Genomic DNA, 23,030 nt, shown 5'->3' on the forward strand with positions numbered 1-23,030 from the left:
AAATAAGTAAGTACATAGTTGGTAATATATAGTATTTTTAGTAACAGTTAATTAGTAGTCTATAATATTTTTACTATATTAAAATTTAGTTGTTAAATCAAAAAAAATAGGCGCTATGTGATCTATTGTTGGTGTTTAAAATGTATGTATTTATAATTTTAATTTTGTTGTAATTATGTTACACTTCTAATGATCTAATAAAACATAAAATGCAGTAAAAAAGTCTATATTTATTATTTTATATTTTACAAGGAATACTTTGCGCTTGAATAACGTTACCGTTTTAATTAGCGTTAATAAGTAACGGAACGCTAAAATTATGTTATGCCAAAACTCTCCATTAGTTTCTTCCGGATCACCAGGTGGCTCTAAATGACGGATCCATTTGTTTTATATCGGTGTCCAATCTATCTCTAGTACGTGACATTAGTCTATGGCTGTAACCCTCGATCTGACCAACGAAAAGCAGAGAATAGCATTTGAGTACAAAACGTACTACTATGGCGAGAGTGCTAGACGCTCTACGCCATCTTTTGGCCCCTTTTTCCGCTACTGGTGTTTTTGTTTATTTATTATATATACCCTACCTAAGCCTTCTTAGCTCCATCTACGGTAACTTGGATGAAGCAAGCATGTTTATTTCAGAAATGATTTGGAAAAAAAAAGAAATAAAAATGACACTTCTACACCCTGTATCTTCAAAACGAATTATTTTAGGAAATTATTTTATACGAACTGTTTTACCTATTTTAATCTCTAGAATATGTTGCCAAAATGTCCCCTCTAAATTCAAAACCGCACACTTATTACTATTATATTAAACAAAACTTTGAAACTATGAAATTACTTGTAATAAACTTACTTGTCGCATTTTATGTACTTATTTTCAGGTTCCACCGTCTCGTTTGCGTATTCTGTATCGTTGTATTGTGGTTGATAGACACGGGCAAATATACCACTGGGCAGCACGGTGATACCAGCAAACACCCATACCCCCGCTATAATCCATGTTGCCGACCTTTTGGAGATCCTCGGCTTCAAGGGGTACATGATCAGCATGTATTTGTCTATACTTATGGCAACCTGAAAAAAATAAAGAAAATTTCAAAAAACATGTCTCCTGTATAATCTATTAACTATTGGTCTCAAATTTTACAGGGTGAGTCCTAAATAAGTGCAAATATTTTCAGGGCTGGTAGTCCGAAATAACCGAGTTATTTAAGTTTGAAAGTTTAATAAAAATTGATTTATTTAAAAAAAAATTGAGAGCCACTGGATTTTTCTGTATTTGCATATCTTTTAGTGTCGTTAACTATGATAATATCATAGTATAAGGAAACTAGTAGTTTTACTCCTTGTCAAATCCTTTGTTCTTTTTCTGCCACTTTATATGACCTTGTTCTCGCCTCCGTAGCCGACGACGTAGCTGTATAGTCGTGGTCTATTAACTAGGCAAAGTATAGACGTGGCACTCGCCATAGTTTCACAGATATGTATTTAAGAAAATATGAGTTCACAATAAAATAAAATAAAAAAAAATGATCATCGAGTAAAAACTTGCTTGAAAACAGAATATTTTCACATTTCGTGTAGGTAAAAATTCTTCTGTATCTGAAAATCTTCTGATGGGAAGAAATGCGGAAAAAATATATAATGACATATTTTTATATTATTATCTATTTCAGAGATTTTCTACGACTTTTTTTTTATTTAAAGCAAGTTTAATTTTCTGTAGATAACTCGATTCGGCATAAAATTATGCTATAGTCTTTATTTAAAGCACACTGAGGTGTTGCCAATCTATTTCTTATTTACTAAAAAACTTTGGTTAAATACATTATATATGAAAAGTGGTAAAAAACTAGAGTGAATATAACTTTATTAATACTTTGCTATGTTTTCTTAAACATGAAGGATATCGGAATAAATTCGTGTAGAAAAATTTACTTTATCGTATACAGGATATTTTTTATGGCGTCACCAAAATCGTAATATTTAAAAAATGTTGTATCTCATTTTTTTTAAATGCAACACCTTGTATATTATTTTTCTTTCAGATGTAGAATTAAAAGGTGAACATTTTTTGACAAGACAAGACAGACAAAGATCATATTAGGTGGCTTTGAAAAAAATTTTCTGTTGAAAGAGCCATATGTAATATAATACTGCGAATATCTGCGACAGCGGTAAAAATTTAGAAACACTTTAAATTAATAAAAAAAAAATGTTCACTTTTTAATTCTGCATCTGACACAAAAATAATATAAAGAATGTCGCATTTAAAAAAGTTGAGATATACTATTTTAAATATTGCGATTTTGGTGACGCTATAAAAAATACCCAATATAGAATAATGTATATAGAATGATGTAAAATAATAAAAAAATCAAACTAACTTTACCATAACTTTTTTTGTGACACCCTGTATATAACAAAATATTTTAGGATACACCCCTTTATAAACCTTGAAACATATGAATAAAACTTTTGTCACATCTTCGACAACGACGACGATATTGGACTTCCTCGAACTAATGGGCCACCCTGTATATTTACGGTGGTTTAAAGCTAGGTGTGGCACTTTTCTTTCCTCAAATATAAACTCAGTATTTTGTCTATAATATTTTGAATATTGTTATATTACGGCCACTTATAATAAAAAATAAATAAAAAAAAACATAAAAAAATACAGTCCACTAAATTTATAAGAGATTATGCTATTATAAAATTCTTTCAATTAAGAAATACGAATAATTTGCGGAGACTTTAGATGTACAAAATATTTACTCTAAAATTGTTTCAAAAACCAATTTATATAAATTATCTCGTAAATTATTATTGGAATGAAAATTTTATGGAAAATCCCCTGACCAAAAAATATTTTCATGTGCATATTTGAGACAACCTGTATATCTAAAAAACTATTTTTAAAATCTGCACACATGCTAAAAAAATTAAACATTTAATTAATTACATAATATCTCAGCTTCTAAAATAAACAAATATAATTAAATGTTAATTGATAATTACTATCAGCTTGCCGATTTACATCCGATGGAAATCTAAAAAGACTCAAAGAACAATTTTTTGAATTATTTCCACAATAAATAGCAGCGCACAGTAAGACACTCATTTTTTGTCAATCCGTCCCTGTGCTCGGACGCAACGCTGGAACCTCACAGCTCGACGGACCGAATTCAAATGAAACGCTTTGCAACCTGCCAGCTTGCAAAAACTGGCAGAAAATATTTGCGAGAGTGCAACTACTCTTTTCCTTAAACTATGATAATATCAAAGATTAAGAAACCGTGCCGTGGGAAAACTTGCGGTGAACAAGCAGTTCTAAAGAGTTTTCTAAAATATACAAGAAAATTTAAAAGAAAATGCACGATTTTCAACATATTTTTTGCGAAAAACCTCACAGTATATAGTAAAGACTCATCCTGTAGAGTCTGTCCAACGAGAGAATTCCTGACTGTAACAGTTGCGTAATTTTTTGTCAACTGTCGAAATATTGCCTGATTTATTGGACAGACTATACGTTTCTTAAATAAAGCATACATTCTATTCAAATCCTTATTATTTCAAAGATATATTTAACCAAACATTATCTCTGAATATAAACAATGACACGACCAATAGTGCTGGATGCATGTGAAACGTGGACGTTCAATGCAACGGAAAGTTCGAGGCTAGAGATTTAAGAAAGAACAATACTGAGGAAGATTTTTGGAGGAAATAAGATAGACAACATATGGACCAGAAGAACAAAGAAAGAATTAAAGTAACTATATCGGGCACCGAGTATCATGGGAATAGCAAGAGCACAAAGACTGAGATGGCTGGGACACATTAGAAGAATGGCTGAAGCAAGAATTCCTAGTATGATAATGAAACGTGAACTGGGTGGAAAAAGAAGGAGGGGTAGACCAAGAACCAGATGGAAAAAAGATGTTGAAGAGGACTTGAGAAGGATAAGAGTGGATGGGTGGAGAATAAAGGCGAAAGACAGAAACAAATGGAGAAAGATAACCAATCAAGCCATGAATTCCTAGTATGATAATGAAACGTGAACTGGGTGGAAAAAGAAGGAGGGGTAGACCAAGAACCAGATGGAAAAAAGATGTTGAAGAGGACTTGAGAAGGATAAGAGTGGATGGGTGGAGAATAAAGGCGAAAGACAGAAACAAATGGAGAAAGATAACCAATCAAGCCATGAAACTTTTAGGCTTTTAGAGCTATTATATAATATATATTGATCTCGCAAAATTATGACATTATCATCAATAATTGTCATTCCCCAGCCGCAATATGACGTCGTTTTTTTTCGATCGTATTTCTTCTTCGGCTTATTCAATAAAAAACTTTCATATTTACCTACGTTTTATTGTTCTAACCTGGAAATGTATTTCCACGATTTCATTTCCTGTATTCCGAACAGGACCTCGGAACCGCAACAATTTTTCTCCAGAACAAACTCGAATCTTTTCGCGATACTTTCAAAACTTTGGATGTCGCGAAATATATTCGCCTTATATTCGCAATCGAGTCGACTGGGGCACTTTCTCAAACTTGCTTTAAGTTGGACGTTTTAAACAAAGTTGCCTAATACTGTCTCTAGCTCTTTGTGAAGAATTTATGTTGACTCTGCGGGAAATGCAGCTAGTATAACAAATTTTGAAACAAGTTTTAAGTACATATAACATAAGTGATGGCAAAAGAATTAATTTTATTTCAAGAAATACATCTCCACCGCTTTCATAAACAATTACTTTTAGTTAGACTGCTTTAAATCTATACTAATATATAAAATCCTTAAGTGACTGACTCACTGATTAATCACGATCCTGCTCAAACCACTCAATGTAAGAAGCTCAATTTTGGCATACAGGTTGATTCTAGGGTGTAGAGGTTCGATAAGAAGGTATTTTTCAAAATTCTAGTTCCAAGGGGGTGAAACCACCCCTCAAATATTACAATATTTTTTATTTACAAAACGGCCAAGTTTCCGAAAAAATGCTTAAATACGTATATTTATTTTGTTTTTTTACATATTTTAAAATTTTTATTTAAAAGAGTGTTTTGAAAAATCTTGTCATTGCTTAATCACGATCCTGCTTAAAGCGCTTGACGTAAAAAGCTGGTTTTTGGAAAACGGATTGACTTTAGGGTGTAGACGTTCGATAAGAAGGGATTTTTCGAAACTCGAATTCTAAGGGGGTGAAATCACCCCTCAAATATTAGAATATTTTTTATTTAAAAACCGGTGAGTTTTTCGGAAAAACTCTTAAACACGTATACTTTATTTTGTTGTTTTACATGACCATTGAGTAATCACGATTCTGCTTAAATTGCCTTGCTTTGCTTTATCATCACCATTACAAATGAATAATTAGACGCGAACGAAGTCGCGGGTACACGCTAGTATAGTTATAAAATACTACCTAGTTTATATGTAAAAAACTCTAATATCACAGACACAAGACACAAATAATATAAATAGAGTTAAATTAACTATTAGAAAAAATCACCCTGAAGCTAAAGCTTTGTCTACACATAACATTTTTCCTGTCAGTTTTGTATCCTGTCTCTTGGCGTATGCCCTCTCATGACCTCTTGGCGTAAATACAGATAATCATTTATTCAATTGTTATTTTTCGAAAAAATAAATTAGAAAATCCCTGTACGTTTTTATCTGCATATACTTTACATCAACTTTTTTTAATGCTAAACTGTTTCCAAATGAAAAACCATGTTTCAGCAAATAATGCTCTTTTTTGTTAGTTGCACCAGTAATAAACAAATTGATTCTTTCTGTTTTGTTTAATGGGTTTAACGTCAATAGGTGTAAATCACGCGGAAACTGCATTTTGTCGTTTCACAGTAAAAAATGGCGTCGACTATTTTTTATTCGATGAAACAGTTTTCAGCAGTAATCAGATTATGCGATTTAAGCGTTGAATATAACACAAATTAAATCCATGAAATATACAGGGTGGTCCGAACTGTATTCCCGAAACTAATATCTGCAGATAAAAATAAGTAAAAAAGTTCGTATAAATGTATGCCCTAAAATGCTTAGTTTCGGAGATACAGGGTGTAAGTTTCATTATTATTTCGTTTTTTTCTAAATAATTTCTGAAGTAACGTCAATATTTCAATGAAAATTCGTATCTGGTAGTTTTTTGACATGAGAAATTTGATTTTGATGTCAATATGACTCCTATTTGTAGGGGGCGCCACCTACATGAGTTTTAACCGCTTTGAACAGTAATAACTTTTCGTCCGTATCTGTATAAAACGAGTTTGTCAAAATATACAATTTCGTGACTTTTTACGTAAAAAATGTCTCTTGGTAAAAATCGCCACGGGCAACCGTTCTCAAGATATTTCTAATAGAAATAGTCAATACATTTCATTATTGACAAGCAGATAAACATGTTGAGTAGATACCCATACAGCACATCAAATCACATTTACGATGTATTTACATTATTAGATGTAGACACAGGGTGACACAATTCCCCCGATGTAAATATGCTACGTTTACACATTGTAGTTCAACACGTATGCACAAAGGTTAAACGTCCGCCTCACAATGTAGCCACAGTATAGCATTTACCTATACACAAAGTAAGGGATACACAGTGTGCCGTAGGATACACAGTGCTTGTGTATTACGTCTACCGCGTGTATACGTATGTATTTTGCTTCGTATATACATCTTGTACTAGATAAAACTACTTCTTATGAACGAATTTAGGAAATAATACAAGTTTTGATGCCTAACTCTTCGTTCTTTTTAAGAAATATTTATTCAATGATATCAATTATATCTTTCTGGAACGAAAATTAGGAAGGCAAAACTTTGTATTTTCCAAAAGTATCTCGATCGTAAGTTCAAGAGAAGTAGCCTTAAAATTCGTTCCATTTTTGTTTTGTATTAAATGTACCATTTTTCTTCCATAAAATGGATTAAGTGGTTAAACAATAAAATTATTATATTTCTTTATATCATGGAACGCAATAGCGCAAATAACACAATAATAATAATTATTTACACTGCAGAAACCAGAAGTAAGAAAACACTGTAAAAGAACAGAATTTGTATCAAAATGTATTAAAAATATAAGTACCTAGTATAACAACATAGAAATGGTAAACACTGGTATATCGCCACGTTTGGTGGACCTTGTTTAGTCATTTTTTTTCTCCTTTTTTCCCTCCAAGCAGTTGGTTTGTTAGCATACTCGTTCATCGAGCACTCTGTTGGACTTTGTTGTATTTTATTTCCAGATTAACAATCTCACCCTTAAATTTTATATGAAATTGATTATTGAATATTAAACATATCTGTATATTGATCCATCAATAACTTACCGAATATCAGTGTTTGAAGTTCCGTGAAGTGTTTAAATCTTTCTATCTCTGGTCCATTTAGATTTTTATTATTTCCAAATTAAAAAAAAATATATTGCAGAGTTAACCTCTTTATCATTATACGAGAATATTTGGAGTTTTCATTCATTGGAGTCAAAATTTGGTAAATTGGGTATCAAGTAAGGGAAGAGTCGCTGCTATAATATTAATAATACACTTAGGAAGGTGTAACAAGGTAATTAAAAACTTGTGCTTACCTTAAAATCTCTTTTACACTACACACAAACAGAACATTTATATAGAGCTTCCGAATGATAAAACAATAATGGCTGCTAACACATACCACTCCTAGAAAGGAGAAAGGAGAGAGAACACCATGAGGACACATAAAAGAAACTTGGTCGGTGTATCTACGCAGAGGCTATCCGCGCGTGCGCACACCGTCATTTCATGCTAGAATGTAGACACAACAGTACACTATTACAAAGTGTCTATATAGATATTTATATTATGTGTATATGTCACATTTTTACAAGGTGTGTACTATAGGCACAACTATGATACGAAGTATCACACATACATATGACTTATACATTGTATGTCTCATATACCGACGTCAGATTTCATCATTTTAATAATTATTTGTTACGTTACAAAAAACTCTTTAGAATCTTGAGTGCATACGGTATACAACTAGTAAACACTGTATCACACAGTTCTATCAATATAAACCTGCGTGTATCTCATATGTATATGTTAGAACTAGATGAACATTTAGGTTCACTTTAACATATTTTGTTTCTCATATATCTCCTTTGTAGAAACGTAATTTCATTTGGACGTGCTGTATGGGTAGTTATTTGAAACAATAAATTTGGAAATTTTTTAATTTTTTTAATTAATCATAAATTTCTCTGCGGAAAAAATGATAAAACAGTTTCTGCTCAACTTTTGGCACAAAACATTTCAAATTTATGATTTCTGTCTAATAACTATTTAGTCAACATGTTTATTTTATGTCAATAATGACAGGTATTGATAAGTTCGATTCCAAATATCTCGAGAACAATTACTCGTAGCAATTTTTGCTAAAAGACCTTTTTTACGTAAAAAATGTCGTAAATGTATACTTTTTTAGGTACGGGCAAAAAGTTATTACTCTTCAAAACAGTTAAAACACATGTAGGTGGTGCCCCCTACAAATAGGAGTCATATTGACCTCAAAATCAAATTTCTTATATCAAAAAACTTCCATGCACCAATTTTCATCCATATATTGACGTTACTTCGGAAATTATTTGGAAAAAATCGAAATAAAAATGAAACTTCTACACCCTGTATATCCCAAACAAAGCATTTTAGGACATACATTTATACGAACTTTTTTACTTATTTTTATCTGCAGAATATGCTACCGAAGTCTCCGGGACACAGTTCGGACCACGCTGTATAAAGAAAATAGTAGATATACGGCCATATAATGACCACCAAAAAGTCTGCAATAAAACATTTGATATGATTACAATGACATTTTTAGGCTCTACAAGTGTTAGGTACACTAATTATAATCTACAACGTCGGTTAATAATTAATAAAAGACCTACCAGAGTGTAAGCACTGACGAAAACACTAAGCGCAGTCACGTAATTCACTAGAGTACACATGAACGACCCGAAAGGCCAGTACTGCAATAGTACCGGCACTGACGTGAACGGTACGCACAGCAGCGCTGTCAATATATCACCCACGGCTAAGTTCATGATGAAATAGTTAGTGACAGTTCGCATTCTGGGCGATTGCAGTACTATGTAGCACACGAACACGTTACCTAGAAGGGCCATCAGGAAAATCGTACCGTACATGGTGTATACTGCACTAGTAAACACTACATTCTTGTTGATATGGTGGTCTGAAACTACATCGCAGGAGGCGTTCGTTAGTGTTGGCTCTGTTGTGGCTGAAAACATGGTTGTCATTTTGGTCAATCTGCAACAATAGAAATCGAATTAAAAAATGTCGAAAAATTATTTCAATAATTTTTGTTTAATATACAGGGTGTTTCAAAATACATGTGTACACTCTCGTAAAAATAAGATTTATTTTTCATATTAACATAGGTCTGATTCAGCTAGGAAAATTTAACAGAAAATGCACGATTTTCAACATCTTTTTTTAGCGAAAAAAACCTCATAGACGTGTTCCTGGGGTCGAAATATACAACCCCTGAAAACATTTGCACTTATTTAAGACTCACCTTATATATTATATACTACTGTATGATCGAGAAAAAACGGCGTCAACGATGGCTATGAAATGAAGATCGCTGTCATTTTATATGTAAATTTATATGGGAAATGTCATCAATCGTCATTTCCTAGCCAACTGGACGCCATTTTTTTTCGATCATACGGTATATCGCTAGTCAGGAATAGAAATTGTAGCCAAATTTTTGAGATGGAGCTATACAAAATCAACATAAGTCGGTCCTTTTCGTTCAACAGCTTTGAACTACGCCAGCATGAGAATTGCTTCTCGATTAGTTGATTTATTTCATACTAACCAATAGAAGCAGTTTTCTAAGTTTCTATCTACCACGTAAATCAATTTAGCGTCTGACTATTCGCGCCTTTACTTATAAATTTAAATTTAATCTCTGACATATTTAAACAGAAACAAGAAACGGGTAGATATGACGAATATCTAAAATAACAGGTCGAAATAATGCGATTAGCAATAAAAAAATAATATATTATAGGTTATTAATATTTAGAGTTTAAAATAGTACGCGGGCAGGTGACAGCGTTCAGCGATGAAGTAGACGAATCAGATCATTTTATTTGGCGCGTGCGCTCGAAAATCCTGTTGAACGAAAAGGATAGACTTATGCAAGATTGATATTCCTATTTCTTTTCTTTGGCTTCACTTTCCACTTATTGTGTAAATGCGGTACTAGCAATATATTCTTATAATATATTTGATTTTAGGTATGTTAAAAAAAAATAGAAAATTATTTGGCCCACCCTGTGTAACTCAGCTCGATTGATTTTCTTCGGGGCGCTACCTAGAAAAAATGAGTGACGTTCCTATATTGGAAAATTCTTAATTAAGATGCATAGAGTTTACTTTCCATTTTCCGCTAGTGATGGAAATTGAACACCCGCGATTCAATTATAACGCTGCTGCATAACGAATTTTATTATGTAAAGAGAACCTTGGAAATGCTTGGGAAACACAAATAGACAGATTATTAAATAAGATGCTGTTGAAGGTGATCTAATTAGGAGGTAAAGACTCCTCAGCCATTGTTCACCGTTACGTCATTATTGTTTGTCAAATATGAGTTTCAGGGTGTGTCTGAGATCAGTTCATATTGTTTAGAAAAGTTTAAGTACGTTCCTATATTACTGATTGAACGAGTTCCGTTTTTTTCGGGGTTTATTCATTTTTTCTTGAAACCTTCATTAGTTACCGTACCAACCTTTTAATTCCAATCCTTTGAACTGTCGAAATTCCTATTTCTAAAGCATCAGCACAACTCGCTACATTACTTATGCCCACTTGCACCGTTTCTATAAACTTTAAGCTTATAAATTATTTTTCTCTAGAAAGAGACGCTGGTAGAACACTCTTGCCACTGGGCGCCGTATATGAAGTAAGTACAATGCAAAGGTGTATGTAATATTACTATGTGAAATACAAATTGATAGCGATTTTAATGTCCACTTGCACCGTTTCTATAAACTTTGTTTAAAGGCTAAACAGTGATATAATATTTTATTGTAGTTAATCACTGGTTTAGCCTTTAAACAAAGTTTATACAAACGGTGCAAGTGGACATTAAAATCGCTATCAATTTGTATTTCACATAGGAATATTACATACACCTTTGCATTGTACTTACTTCATATACGGCGCCCACGGGCAAGAGTGTTCTACCAGCGTCTCTTTCTAGAGAAAAATAATTTATAAGCTTAGCAATGAGCTCTGGTTTATTTTGGTTAAGTCTTTGAGGCATTTTGGCAATAAAAATTGGATTTTGTTTTACAGCAACATCTAAATTTTAATTTTGACATTCATCGATGCTCGTTCATAAAGTTATAACCCCAAATCAAATGACAATGACAATTACTAAAAAGAATATGCAGTAAATTCCGAAAAGCCGGAATGACGTAACAAATCTCTTTTATCTGATTGGCAAGTGATTGAGACAGTTCGATCACACTTACGACGTAACATTGAACGATGGCCGAACATTCTATAAAGTACCTTTAACAAATAATAGAATAGGCAAAACATTTATGTCATCAAATACCTGTCTAAAATTGGCTCATTTTTTAAATAAAGTTAATGGGATTGACTGACAAAGCCATGTGCAGGTTGTGTCAATCTGGAGAAGAAACGACAGAACAATAGTGTTCTGTCTATGGTTCTGTCGTTTCTTCTTCAGTGTCGTTTCTTCTTCAATTTATGTTAGTGCGACAGTCTGGCAAAGACGCGGTTCTTTTTATTAGGCATTGATAAGACATTGTCAAAAAGCTGTATGGAGGGTTCAGTCTCCAAGTTGATAGACTTTTGAGAAGGATAGGAGTGGAAAATGTAAGCTAAGGAATAGAAGAGGACCACGATAGATCTGAAAAGACTGCAATAGATAGAGGTGGCTAGGATCTAAACATAGAAAGGCGAATGTGAAAATCTTATCAGACTATAGCCACAGATTATACAGATTATAAACTTTGTTTTTTCTTTATTGTTTTTCGTGGTTCCAATTTTCGGAATCGGGCACTAGTTAAGTTACTAGTTTGCGCATATAGCACGCCCACTTATGACCTCTAAAATTGTGCACAGCGCCTGACCGGCCAAGTTATTAGAGAGATAGCGGAAAACCGAATAGTGTCAGTATTTACGCGTACCTTATTTTGACAGTTACGATATGCGCGTGTCAATTTTTAACGCAACGCCCACTAATTAACGTTACCGCCTGACGTAATTTGCGGATCAATTACACCAAGCGCTATTTCTAAATATCGTTTAAAAATTGCTTAAATGGACATGTGTGGGTATTTGACAACCGGGGCCGGCCGGCGAGATCTTTTATTTTAGGTTATGTTTGAATTGTTTTGAATTATTACTTTAGTTTTATTAGGTAATTTGATATTTAAGTAGCTGGGATTAGTTTTAATTAAATAAATATGGCCCAAAATATGGATTCCATCCACCTCTTCCAATATTAAAGAACCTATAAAGAGGCTTAGGTTTACAGCAGATGACGACTTAGCACTTCTAAGAGAATTTGTTGCCCTAAACCCACTGGCAGACGTTGAACAATAAGGCACTGGAAATAAGCACTTTAGCCCCTTAGTTTAAATATACTTAGTAAACAAAACAATTTCAAAGTTTTAAATTTAAAGTTAGGTTAAGTTTAAAGAGCGGACGCGACAGAATTCTTTCCGATCCGATAACTATAAATGAAGAGAGTTAATACCACCTCACCTAAAGGAAATAACACCTGGCGTTATTAACGTCCATGCCCGCTATTCGGTTTAACGATATCTCTCTATTACGCTGTTTATTGTTATTTTACGCGAGTTTATTTGCGCACAGGAAATTTTACTCGTTTGCTCCTCGTCATAAAAACCAATTTTCGTACCACGAATTAAGGATAAGATTTTTATCTGTATACATATCGTATACCCAACCTGTGCTACAGCTATATTCGATACCAATTAAACTTTTAGTTATGTAATCGAGGGCGCGATTTTTAAGTTCATTGTTGGTCAACCATGGCAACATATTAGACGCCGGGCTGACTAACTGGTATTTAAATTTCTCGCTGGGGATTCAGGTGGTAGCTCCGCTGTAAAAAATGCCAAGTTGTCCAAGTCATTTATTTGTTTTGTCTCTGAAATGGGACATACATATCGAAGCTTTGTCGAAAAAATTGAGCTCTGCCTGTTTTGCATTAAGGTCTGTTTCTAAGGAGCTTAACTTGTCAGTGGCTAGAACTGTTTATTATGCACTTTTTGAGTCGCACCTCAGGTACGCCCTTCCATTCTGGGGTACGTGTTGTGCGACTCAATTTGACCGCATTTTCAGGCTCCAGAAGAGAGCTGTTCGATATTCACTGGGACTAAACAGCAGAACTCATTGCCGGGACTTTTTTAAAAAAATTAAAAATATTGACTCTTCCTTCCTTATTTATATTTGAATCCGTTTGCCTAATACGTAAACATGTATCAGCTTCTCAAGAAAGGCCATCTCACACTTATCCACTCAGGAACGCGGAGCAAGATCTTTATCTACCTACCCCACGCTCAGAGTTAGTTAAAAGTTCAAGATTATACAACTCGAAAAAAATGCACAATCACCTGCCATTTGAAATCAAATCCATAACATCATTTTTTTCATTTCGCAAAGCATTGAACTCTTATTTACTAGACAAGGCTTTCTACGCCGTAAATGAATTATATTTTGAAAATCAAATTTGATCTCGTAAACACTGGTCTAATGTTTGCTATTGCTATATGACATCGAAATGAATTTATTTAGAGGTCATTGATATTTTACTATAAACTAGCTAAATATTTTTGAATATTATTTTTATTTTTTTGTTCTTTGACATTATAAACATTTATAAATGTTTATTTTAACAATAAGACTGACAATATTATTTGTATAATGTTTTGTATTATCTTTTGTTTGTTTGTTTGTGTACCTTGTTTTTTTTACTTTGTTTGTTAGTTTACCTTTGTCTACAAATTGAAAAATTTTTTGACAATAAAGGCATTTATTTATTTATTTATTTATTGATTTATGTTAAATAATTTCATAAAAAAAATATGTAAAAGTGGGCAAAGCTGTACCGGGGAAGCTCAATCACGTGACTAAAAGTTTATTTCATATGAACTACAAAAGTTTAGAGGTAGTTTCTTAAAATAAAATTTGCCTACGTGATGCGAACTTTATGACGACCTCTGTATATTTCTATTTCATCTATGCAATCATTAATCTCGCGTCAAAACTCCCTGATTTATTACCCTAAAACTAATAATGAATGAAACAAATAAGTAAATATGTTATTCGGATTATATTTAGATTATTTCAATTCAGATTCTATACAGTTGGAAAACAGTCGCTGTTTTATTTACCCAAAGCAACGTCATAAATCAAAATGGTGACTAAACCAAGCCACCAGGTATCAACGGTTTCCTTTAATCTCACCTATTAATCAAACCCGTTAAGCAGTCTTATCGATTGACATTCGACTTCCCCTATTTATTGACTTAGGCTTTTTTCAAATCGAAATAAAAGTATTTTTAGCAATCCCAGTCGGGTTCTCTTTGTTTTTGGTTTGCTTCAGCATGAAAAAATCCGGTTTTATTTATGTTATTTGACGTTCAATTTAAATATTAGTGATACCTCCCGCATGGATAGATATCCCGCGATCTGAATCTCGTTTCCGATTTGTTTAAACAAACTTAGAGGAAAATCTTATTGTTATTAGAAGTTTAGAGTGAAAAAAGAGTATCTGGATTCTATGAATTCGGTTTTAGACTAATAATAACTTTATTTTAATTTTGGCACAGCCACACGGAAGAGATAACCTAACTTTTAGTTACGTAATCGAAGGCGCGAAATTTAAATTCATTGTTGCCAACCTGGACATATTCAGCACCGGGCTGACTAGCTGGAATTTAAATTTCCCGCTGGGGATTCAGGTGGTAGCTCTGCTGTAAAAAATGTCGAATTGTCACATTTATTTATCTATTTCCTCACACTGTTATTCGTTTTGAGAAAAAAACGCATTTTTTATTTATTTTTGTGATTTTTATTTAACTTTTTTTTATTTCTGAAAATTCTTTGAAATATATCCCGTGAACTGATATTATTCTCCAGAAATGCAAATAGACTTTGAGTGAAATCTTATTATAAAGAGAAGAGACGAATAGCATTAAGAACAATAGACTAACATTTTCTTTTAAGAACGCAATACTATTATAGTCAGTTCTTCTACAAATTCTGCATTTTGAAAGAAAACTTTCTTATTTAACAGAGCTGTAAGGAAAAACAGTAGGAAAAAATTAACTATACCTACCCACCTAAAATTCTAAATAAGATTTCTGATCTCATCTTCAGAATATTCAGAGTTTTTGAAAAGGCTTGAAAGACAGATTAAATATTCCTTAATATTTCAAAAGTATTGTGTATGCGAATGACAATGTGACAAGGAGATAAAAAATAAATAAACCTGAATCACCAGCGGGAAATTTAAATTCCAGTTAATCAGCCCGGCATTGAATTTAAAAATCGCGCCCTCGATTATGTAACTAAAAGTTTAGTTGGAATCAAGTTTATTTAATTATTATAAGCGCAATTTTTGCGACACCCTGTACCTAAAACGCTAAAAAATAAGCTCGTTTTACAAGATATAAAACTGATCTCTAAAATAAGACCTACCAGACTCTGAATACGTATCACATAACCATATCATGCTATGACTTGAAATTTATGACATTTAAAATGGCCGCGCCCGTCACCTTTGACAAAGTATCACTTTGAACTAGCTAGACTTTTTGCTCGTGGTAATAAAAAGATAGTAAAAAGGCTCTATCAGCCACGTCAGATTACTTTGGACGCTTTTAAACGTATAACTGAATCCTAAAACTGACATTCATGACATTCGACTTTATAAGGGACACATAAATTACAACCTTTTTAAGGCCAACCAAATAATAGAATAGTACAGACCAAGTAAATGACGTATAGAGCTCGACAACGCCAAAATTATCATCGATTGTTATTCTCAGGAGTCTTTCACACCCTTTTTTTTTGTCGATCGTATGGTATAGGTATTTTCTTGAGATTATTATTGACGAAATTAAGAAAATAAATGGAAAATTACGTTTTTTCACTTCAATCTAATGAGGTATTCATTGAGGAGACAGTGCCCTGTTATAAAACTCTGTGACAATACAAAGATTGTTCTTACTGAAATCCTGGTCGTAAGTCCTGAGAAATTTCTTCGAGTGGTGTCTTAGACCGTTAGAGGATACCCATTCCAGATGGATGGAGTCTCCCAGGTTCTCGAGTTCCACTTTAAGTTGTTCCACTTGGAAAGCAGAGCGATTCTGGTCCAGTTAGTCTTTGATCCTTTTCTAGCTAGATCGTTTGATTTTTCATTACCTTCCCAAGCAGCATTTGGACGTCGGGACAACGTTGTGTCAACGTTGGCTAGCAGCCTAATTTAGTACAAACTGCAACGTTGTTTAAAATCCTAATTCACAGAAATACAAAATTATAATAATAGATATGGCGTCTAAGTCGCGTTTTATCCTAAATTGGGATAATTATAGTAAAAATATTATTTTTATGATTTAGTTAGAGACATATGCCAGATGGCAGTAAAGGAAAACAAAACAAAAGTATTTAAGTGTTGAGGATGTTTGAAGATCATAATTATTGAAACACTTTAACCGACTCTGTAACTCGTTACCCAAGGCAAAAAAGTTAAACGCAAACAACTTTATTGATAAATGTATTGTTTCTACTTTGAAAAATACTAATGAGCCTTAAAATTAAAGAAGTTTTAAAAAATTTCTTGAATTTTTTTTAGTAAAATGAGAATAATTTATTCGCAGTCGAAAAAAATGTTTCCGCGTGTTGTTTAGGGTCAAATATTTCAAGTTAATGTATTCAAAAAGCAGAAATTGCTATTTTAGGAACGAAACATTTTCTTATTCAACAACATGGCGGCTTTCACTTTGTTGTTTTGGAGATTAAGGTGGAGTAGTTCGAATAGTCGCATACTAGACTAATAAAGTCGCAGTTCAGCCTTAACAGGAGGTAGTATACTAGTCGCAAGATTGCCTAATTTAGTCATCCTAGTGTCTAGCTTGTACCGTCCTCTATATTCTAAATAAACGAGGGAGTGGATAAAGTATCGGTAATATGTCGATGTATATTTAAATTTAGTTTTATATGTACTTTTCTTATGTCCCATTTTAATTATTTTTTTTTATAAAAACAAAAACAGCACCGAACTGTCGGACTGAACAGAACAATGAAGTGAAATTTTAAGATTTAAGGTTATGGTTCAATACAGTTGCAAAAAGGTAGTGGCTCGACCACAGAATATACACCATGTTGTATATTTTGTGGCTCGACGTCCTACCAACGAATTAAGAATAAAGAAATCTAAACAACGTTGGAATTAGTAAAACAGACGATGTTTGCATAAGGTTGGAATAGGTCCTGAAAGTGACGTCGGAAAACTCTTTATTGCCCACTATTGTAACTACGTTGTCCGAATCACCTAAAGATCACTTAAGCAAAAAAGGTTACAAGACAACGTTTATTCGACGTCGCAGAAGCTTTTACTTTGTTGTAGTACTAGTTCAACGTCGGCACAACGTTACAACAACGTTTACACTTATTTTAATAACCAAGGTACGGAGCTAACTATTTTTTGTAACTAATCCAACGTTGTGTTTAGTAAACATGTGGTCGCAAGTCGTGAAAATGCTACTTGGGTTCTATCCTTTGGTGGGCTGGCACTCAGAGTAGGACTTTATTTTCTTTGCCTAATTTGTTCAGCTTCTCTAAGCACACACTTCAAATTTATAATTTCTGAGTCGATTGCTCTTAAAACTGCTTGACTATCGTATAATATTTCTTGTTTTCGATTATTCTTCAGTCAATTCATTGTAAAAATGTCCTATTCTTTTGTAAAAAAATTGGTTGTAATTAATGTCCATATATTTTTTTGAAAATTTTGAGTTTAGTTAAATCATGTTAAAACAGCTTTTTTGTCCCCGCTGTACTAACTTGCTTAATTTGAAAATAATGTCGCCTCCTCTAATTTGCTTTGAATAATCATTTTTTATTCATTTTAGTCCAACACAAACGAACAGACCTTACATAAATTCCATTAATAATAGAGATAAAGCAACTACATAGAATCATTTTGTTTCAAGAAAAAAGAACAAAGGTTATTATCAGGAAATAGAAAAAAAATATACGTGTGTTCTACTGGAAACTGAAATTTAATTATATTTCCTTTTGATTTCCCAGTCTGGGGTGTGACATAATTGAATTAAAGCTAATTGAAAATTGTGTAAATATAAGCAAGAACATAAGAGTGAATAGGAATTAAAACGTTTAAAAATAGATGCCTCTTGAATTATCTCGTTTTTATTTTTGAACTGAGATATGACGGAGTTTCCATTAATTCGACGTCATTAACTAAGAAACATCTTGTTTTAAATTATTTATTTTTTCAATTCTATAAAACATATTTTGTTTCTACATATGCTGTTTTCTTTACTATACAATTAATATTGGAACACCTACATATGAACAGGTGGGAGTCTCCGAGCATGGGTGATTAGTGTTTTTATAATTTAAGAGTAAGTACATACCCAAGTAGCATTTGGACGTTATCTAACGTCGGGTATACGTCGCGTTCAATAAACCCGACGTCGGGTACCAACGTCGGTTCGACCGCCTGACAACCCTTATTTGCACCTAAATGGGGAATACAGATTCGGGTCGCCTCGACGTCGGTATCTGACCTAATAGGGAATGTAATTCTACCAATTACCAACATCATATTACGTTGGGTTTTAGTTACTTAAAATTCGTCGCTAAGCACTTACGTTAAATTTGGTTTCATATTCGCTACCAAGAATACATAAAAACCTAACCAAACTACCTAATTACAAATGGATTCATAATCACTCCTCGAATAGAACTATAAGTGTCTATCTAATTTCATATTATAATAATTCTGAATCATTAATCCAGACATCAGTTTTGTCAACGGAAGTCACTTTTTTGATATATCTGATTAAAATACTCCACAGTAACTTGCTTAGCGACAATTCAATGACGGTATATAAACAAAAAAACAGGTTTATAACAATACCTTGACGATTTGAACTGGCGCGCGGAGCGTGCTGACCAATAGCGCCTGTTATCACCTGTGACGTAGCGACCAACCTGCGCAATATCATACCTTGTATTCTTTGTACCATGCAATATACCTATATATGGGTAGGAGGCATGGTACAAAGAATACAAGGTATGATATTGCGCAGGTTGGTCGCTACGTCACAGGTGATAACAGGCGCTATTGGTCAGCACGCTCGGCGCGCCAGTTCAAATCGTCAAGATATTGTTATAAACCTTTTTTTTTGGTTATATACCGTCATTGAATTATCGCTAAGCAAGTTACTGTGGAGCAGTGCGTAAGGAGTCGGGCTAGGAAGCGAGAGACCGGAGTTCGAATCTCGGCCGGGACATAACTTTTTATTTATTTTTTTAAATACTGTTGTATCCTATAGTTTATTTTTGTAGTATAAAAAAAAGAACTATTTATTCTGTTATTTTTTAATCTCCGGTATTAATATAAATTGATTGTTGGTACAATACCTCATTTAATATAAAATAATATTCTACTTTTTGAAATGTATTGGGCCCTAATTGTACCTAAAAGTAATATATTTTTAATGATATACCATATTGTAAACTAATTAATATTTCAGTCACTTAAAAAGTTAATTTACATTGAATAATTGCCTACCATTAAAGGAAATTTGAGCTATATAATCCTTGATGGGCATATTCTGGGTATGCAAATACTTCCTCTAAATTTTGGGTTTCATTCAACCGATTTATTCTCAAAACCTGAAACATCTACATATAAAAAGAAGCACAGGTCACTAATTATAATAAACTTCACCCTTGGAATTACTTCCACTAATTATAATAAACTTCACCCTTGGAATTACTTCTATCACAATTATAATACGTTCACTGCATTGGCATTTTCTACTTTTCCATGGGAAACAAACTTCCCAACATTTTTTATATGATGTAACAATTCCTCTTGTGGTTACTTTTCCATAGATATCCTCATCTCGGTCCTCATGTGTATTTAGAGGCAATAAACATGAAAATTATTTACCATAAACATCGCAAATTAAAAATCTAATAAACAATTTTATACAGAATATAGAAATAAATTTAGTATTCTTACCTATTATCGTCCAAATCCATGTTAATAGATAATTAATATTTTGGATTTTTGTCTTTTATTTTTAAATATATTTTTGGAACTGCTGGTTTTAGTAATTATTAAATTAAACGAACTAAAAAGTCTTAAAAATAAACAATTCTTAACCATAACCCCAAAAAAAAACAAATAATGCAGATCTCCTGTCAACTTTCTTTATTTTTTATTTATTCTTTATTTTTCTAGTGACGTCACAGGTGGTATGCGCGAACTGAACGAAATTGGAGCCGCTATCGATCATACCTTGTATGATCGATACTTTGTACCATGGGTTAGGCCATAATTTTTTGCTTCTTGTATTTTGTTTAATTACTAACTAGTTGTTAATATATACTCAAACTAGCTGCTGGTTACTCGCTATTTCGCAAGAATCGGCATCGGCGGAAAATTTCTAGTTAGGATTAAAACTAGCCAAGTATCCATTTTAACCATGGCATTAATACCAAAATAAATAGATTCTTATTTTTAAACCAATTTCAATATGTCTAATTTGGTGAGATTGGGGCCATTATGAGAAAAATAAACATAATATCTATCTAGTAAATAACTCGGATATTATTTGTTTGTTCAGCTTATACACTATATATAATTCCCGCATTTAATGCTTGTTTTTTTACCATACCCCTATATATTATACATAATTCGATATTAGAACAGAAAACTAAGATTTACGTTAAAAGATTTATGGATGTTACTTTTCGTTCTATTTTTCTAATTTTTAACAAAAAAAAAACAATTTCTAAAACACTTTGATATTCGAATAAAAACGAACAAATTCATTGTGAGATGCATTAATAAAAAAAAATATCAATAATTTAAAGTCCTATTGCATAAAATAAAGCAGCTCTGCATCTTAAAGCTTTTAATAATGAAGATGAAAGGACTTCAAAGAAACATTCGATTCGAAAAGAGTTTACGAAGTTCTGTAAGATGAAAGGTAATTGTATTGCTAGGATTTCCTTTGTGCCTCATTTTTATACTGAATGTGACATAGCTAAGCTGGATCTCGCCATTGCAAGTCTCAGATACTGGGGGTATAGATTGTATAACTTATAGATCAATAATTGTGTTCCCCCTCCTTGACTTATAACTCATCATATAGGTCAGGGTTTTGACAAAAGCCAGTATCTGAGACGATTTTATAGAGGATAGTTCTCCATCCTCGATATCAGTCGTACCAAAGTTTATAGCACGAATGGTTGTCGCCTCGGCGCACTCAGTGATGAAGTGATTCCCCATTTTCCCCACGGAATCTGCATTGGCCGTTATTTCTTCATTGTTGCCAACCATAGACAGATTCGGTGCCGTGCTGACTAACTGGAATTTAAATTTCGCGCTGGGGTTTCAGGTGGTAGCTCTGCTGTAAAATATGCCAAGTTGCCACATTTATTTATTTATTTCCAGACATTGCCATTCGTTTTGACAGTTTAGTTTTGTATTACGAGTTTTTGGTTTAAATAAGTAGTATTGTGATAGTTTACGCTTGAACATGTTTACTAGCACACCTTGCAGTTGAACATTGTTCTTTTTAGAACCTCTTTTAGTGCGAAGTGGTTCAAAATCATAGTTTCATAGTGGTCGATTTTCGAAAGAAATCAGTACATGTATATTATTTCGTATATTTTTCATTTTATTGGTTTTATGGAAAGCACTGTTCATTAAAATGTTGTATCCTATGTTATAGGGCTTGTTTCTCTTTACAGTTTCCTGTCTCACAAAGTACAGTTTGTGTCGGGGAAGGGATCATAGTTTCATAGTTCTAGTATAGTTCTTCTATAAAAAAGGTATACAACTCTTATGCAACTATTTTACACAGCATTATATGACTATTATAAAACTAGTTTTATTGTGTATTACGTGGTCACATCTAAGAAACAGAACAATAAAAACATTTGATCATTTAGCGAGGTACAAGAGTATTTTATTTTTTACCGAAGAATATTAGGAGCAACTGTCTCACTATGTACCGTTTGTCTCCAGGAAGGGTTCATATTTTCATAGATGTCGATTTTCGAAAGAAATCGGTACATTTATTTTATTTCGTATATTTTTCATGTTATTGAAAGCATTGTTCATTAAAATGTTGTATCCTATGTTATAGGGCTTGTTTCTATCTACAATTTCCTGTCTCACAATGTACCGTTTGTGTCCAGGAAGGGTTCATAGTTTCATAAATGTCGATTTTCGAAAGAAATCAGAACATGTATATTATTTCGTATATTTTTCATTTTATTGATTTTATGGAAAGCACTGTTCATTAAAAGGGCTTGTTTCTCTCTACAATTCCCTGTCTCACAATGTACCGTTTGTGTCGGGGGAAGTGATCATAGTTTCATAGTTGTCGATTTTCGAAAGCAATCAGTACATCTATATTATTTCGTATATTTTTCATTTTATTGATTTTATGGAAAGCACTGTTCATTAAAATGCGGTATCCTATGTTATAGGGCTTGTTTCTCTCTGTCTCACAATGTACTCCGTTTGTGTCCGGGCAACGCTGTGCAGGTCAATCTTAATCACGTGACTAAAAGTTTATTTGGCATGAACTCTATACATGAAAATTATTATTATATCAACTACT

At 32.9% G+C, this 23,030-nt stretch overlaps 1 protein-coding gene across 1 annotated transcript in view; it reads right to left on the reverse strand.

Moving 5' to 3' along the window:
* LOC115885640 (RYamide receptor-like) overlaps positions 1-23,030 on the reverse strand; it is a 168,619-nt gene that overhangs the window by 134,605 nt on the left and 10,984 nt on the right. Inside the window, exons 2-3 of the mRNA XM_030904607.1 lie at positions 8,985-9,366; positions 863-1,083 (exon numbers count right to left, since the gene is read on the reverse strand). Coding sequence (XP_030760467.1) covers positions 863-1,083; positions 8,985-9,356 — 593 coding nt within the window. The 5' untranslated portion in view covers positions 9,357-9,366. The remainder of the gene's footprint in view (positions 1-862; positions 1,084-8,984; positions 9,367-23,030) is intronic.

The sequence above is a fragment of the Sitophilus oryzae genome, unplaced genomic scaffold (assembly GCF_002938485.1).
Source record: "Sitophilus oryzae breed Bouriz unplaced genomic scaffold, Soryzae_2.0 scaffold_410_pilon_pilon, whole genome shotgun sequence".
Classification (NCBI taxonomy): Eukaryota; Metazoa; Arthropoda; class Insecta; order Coleoptera; family Curculionidae; genus Sitophilus; species Sitophilus oryzae.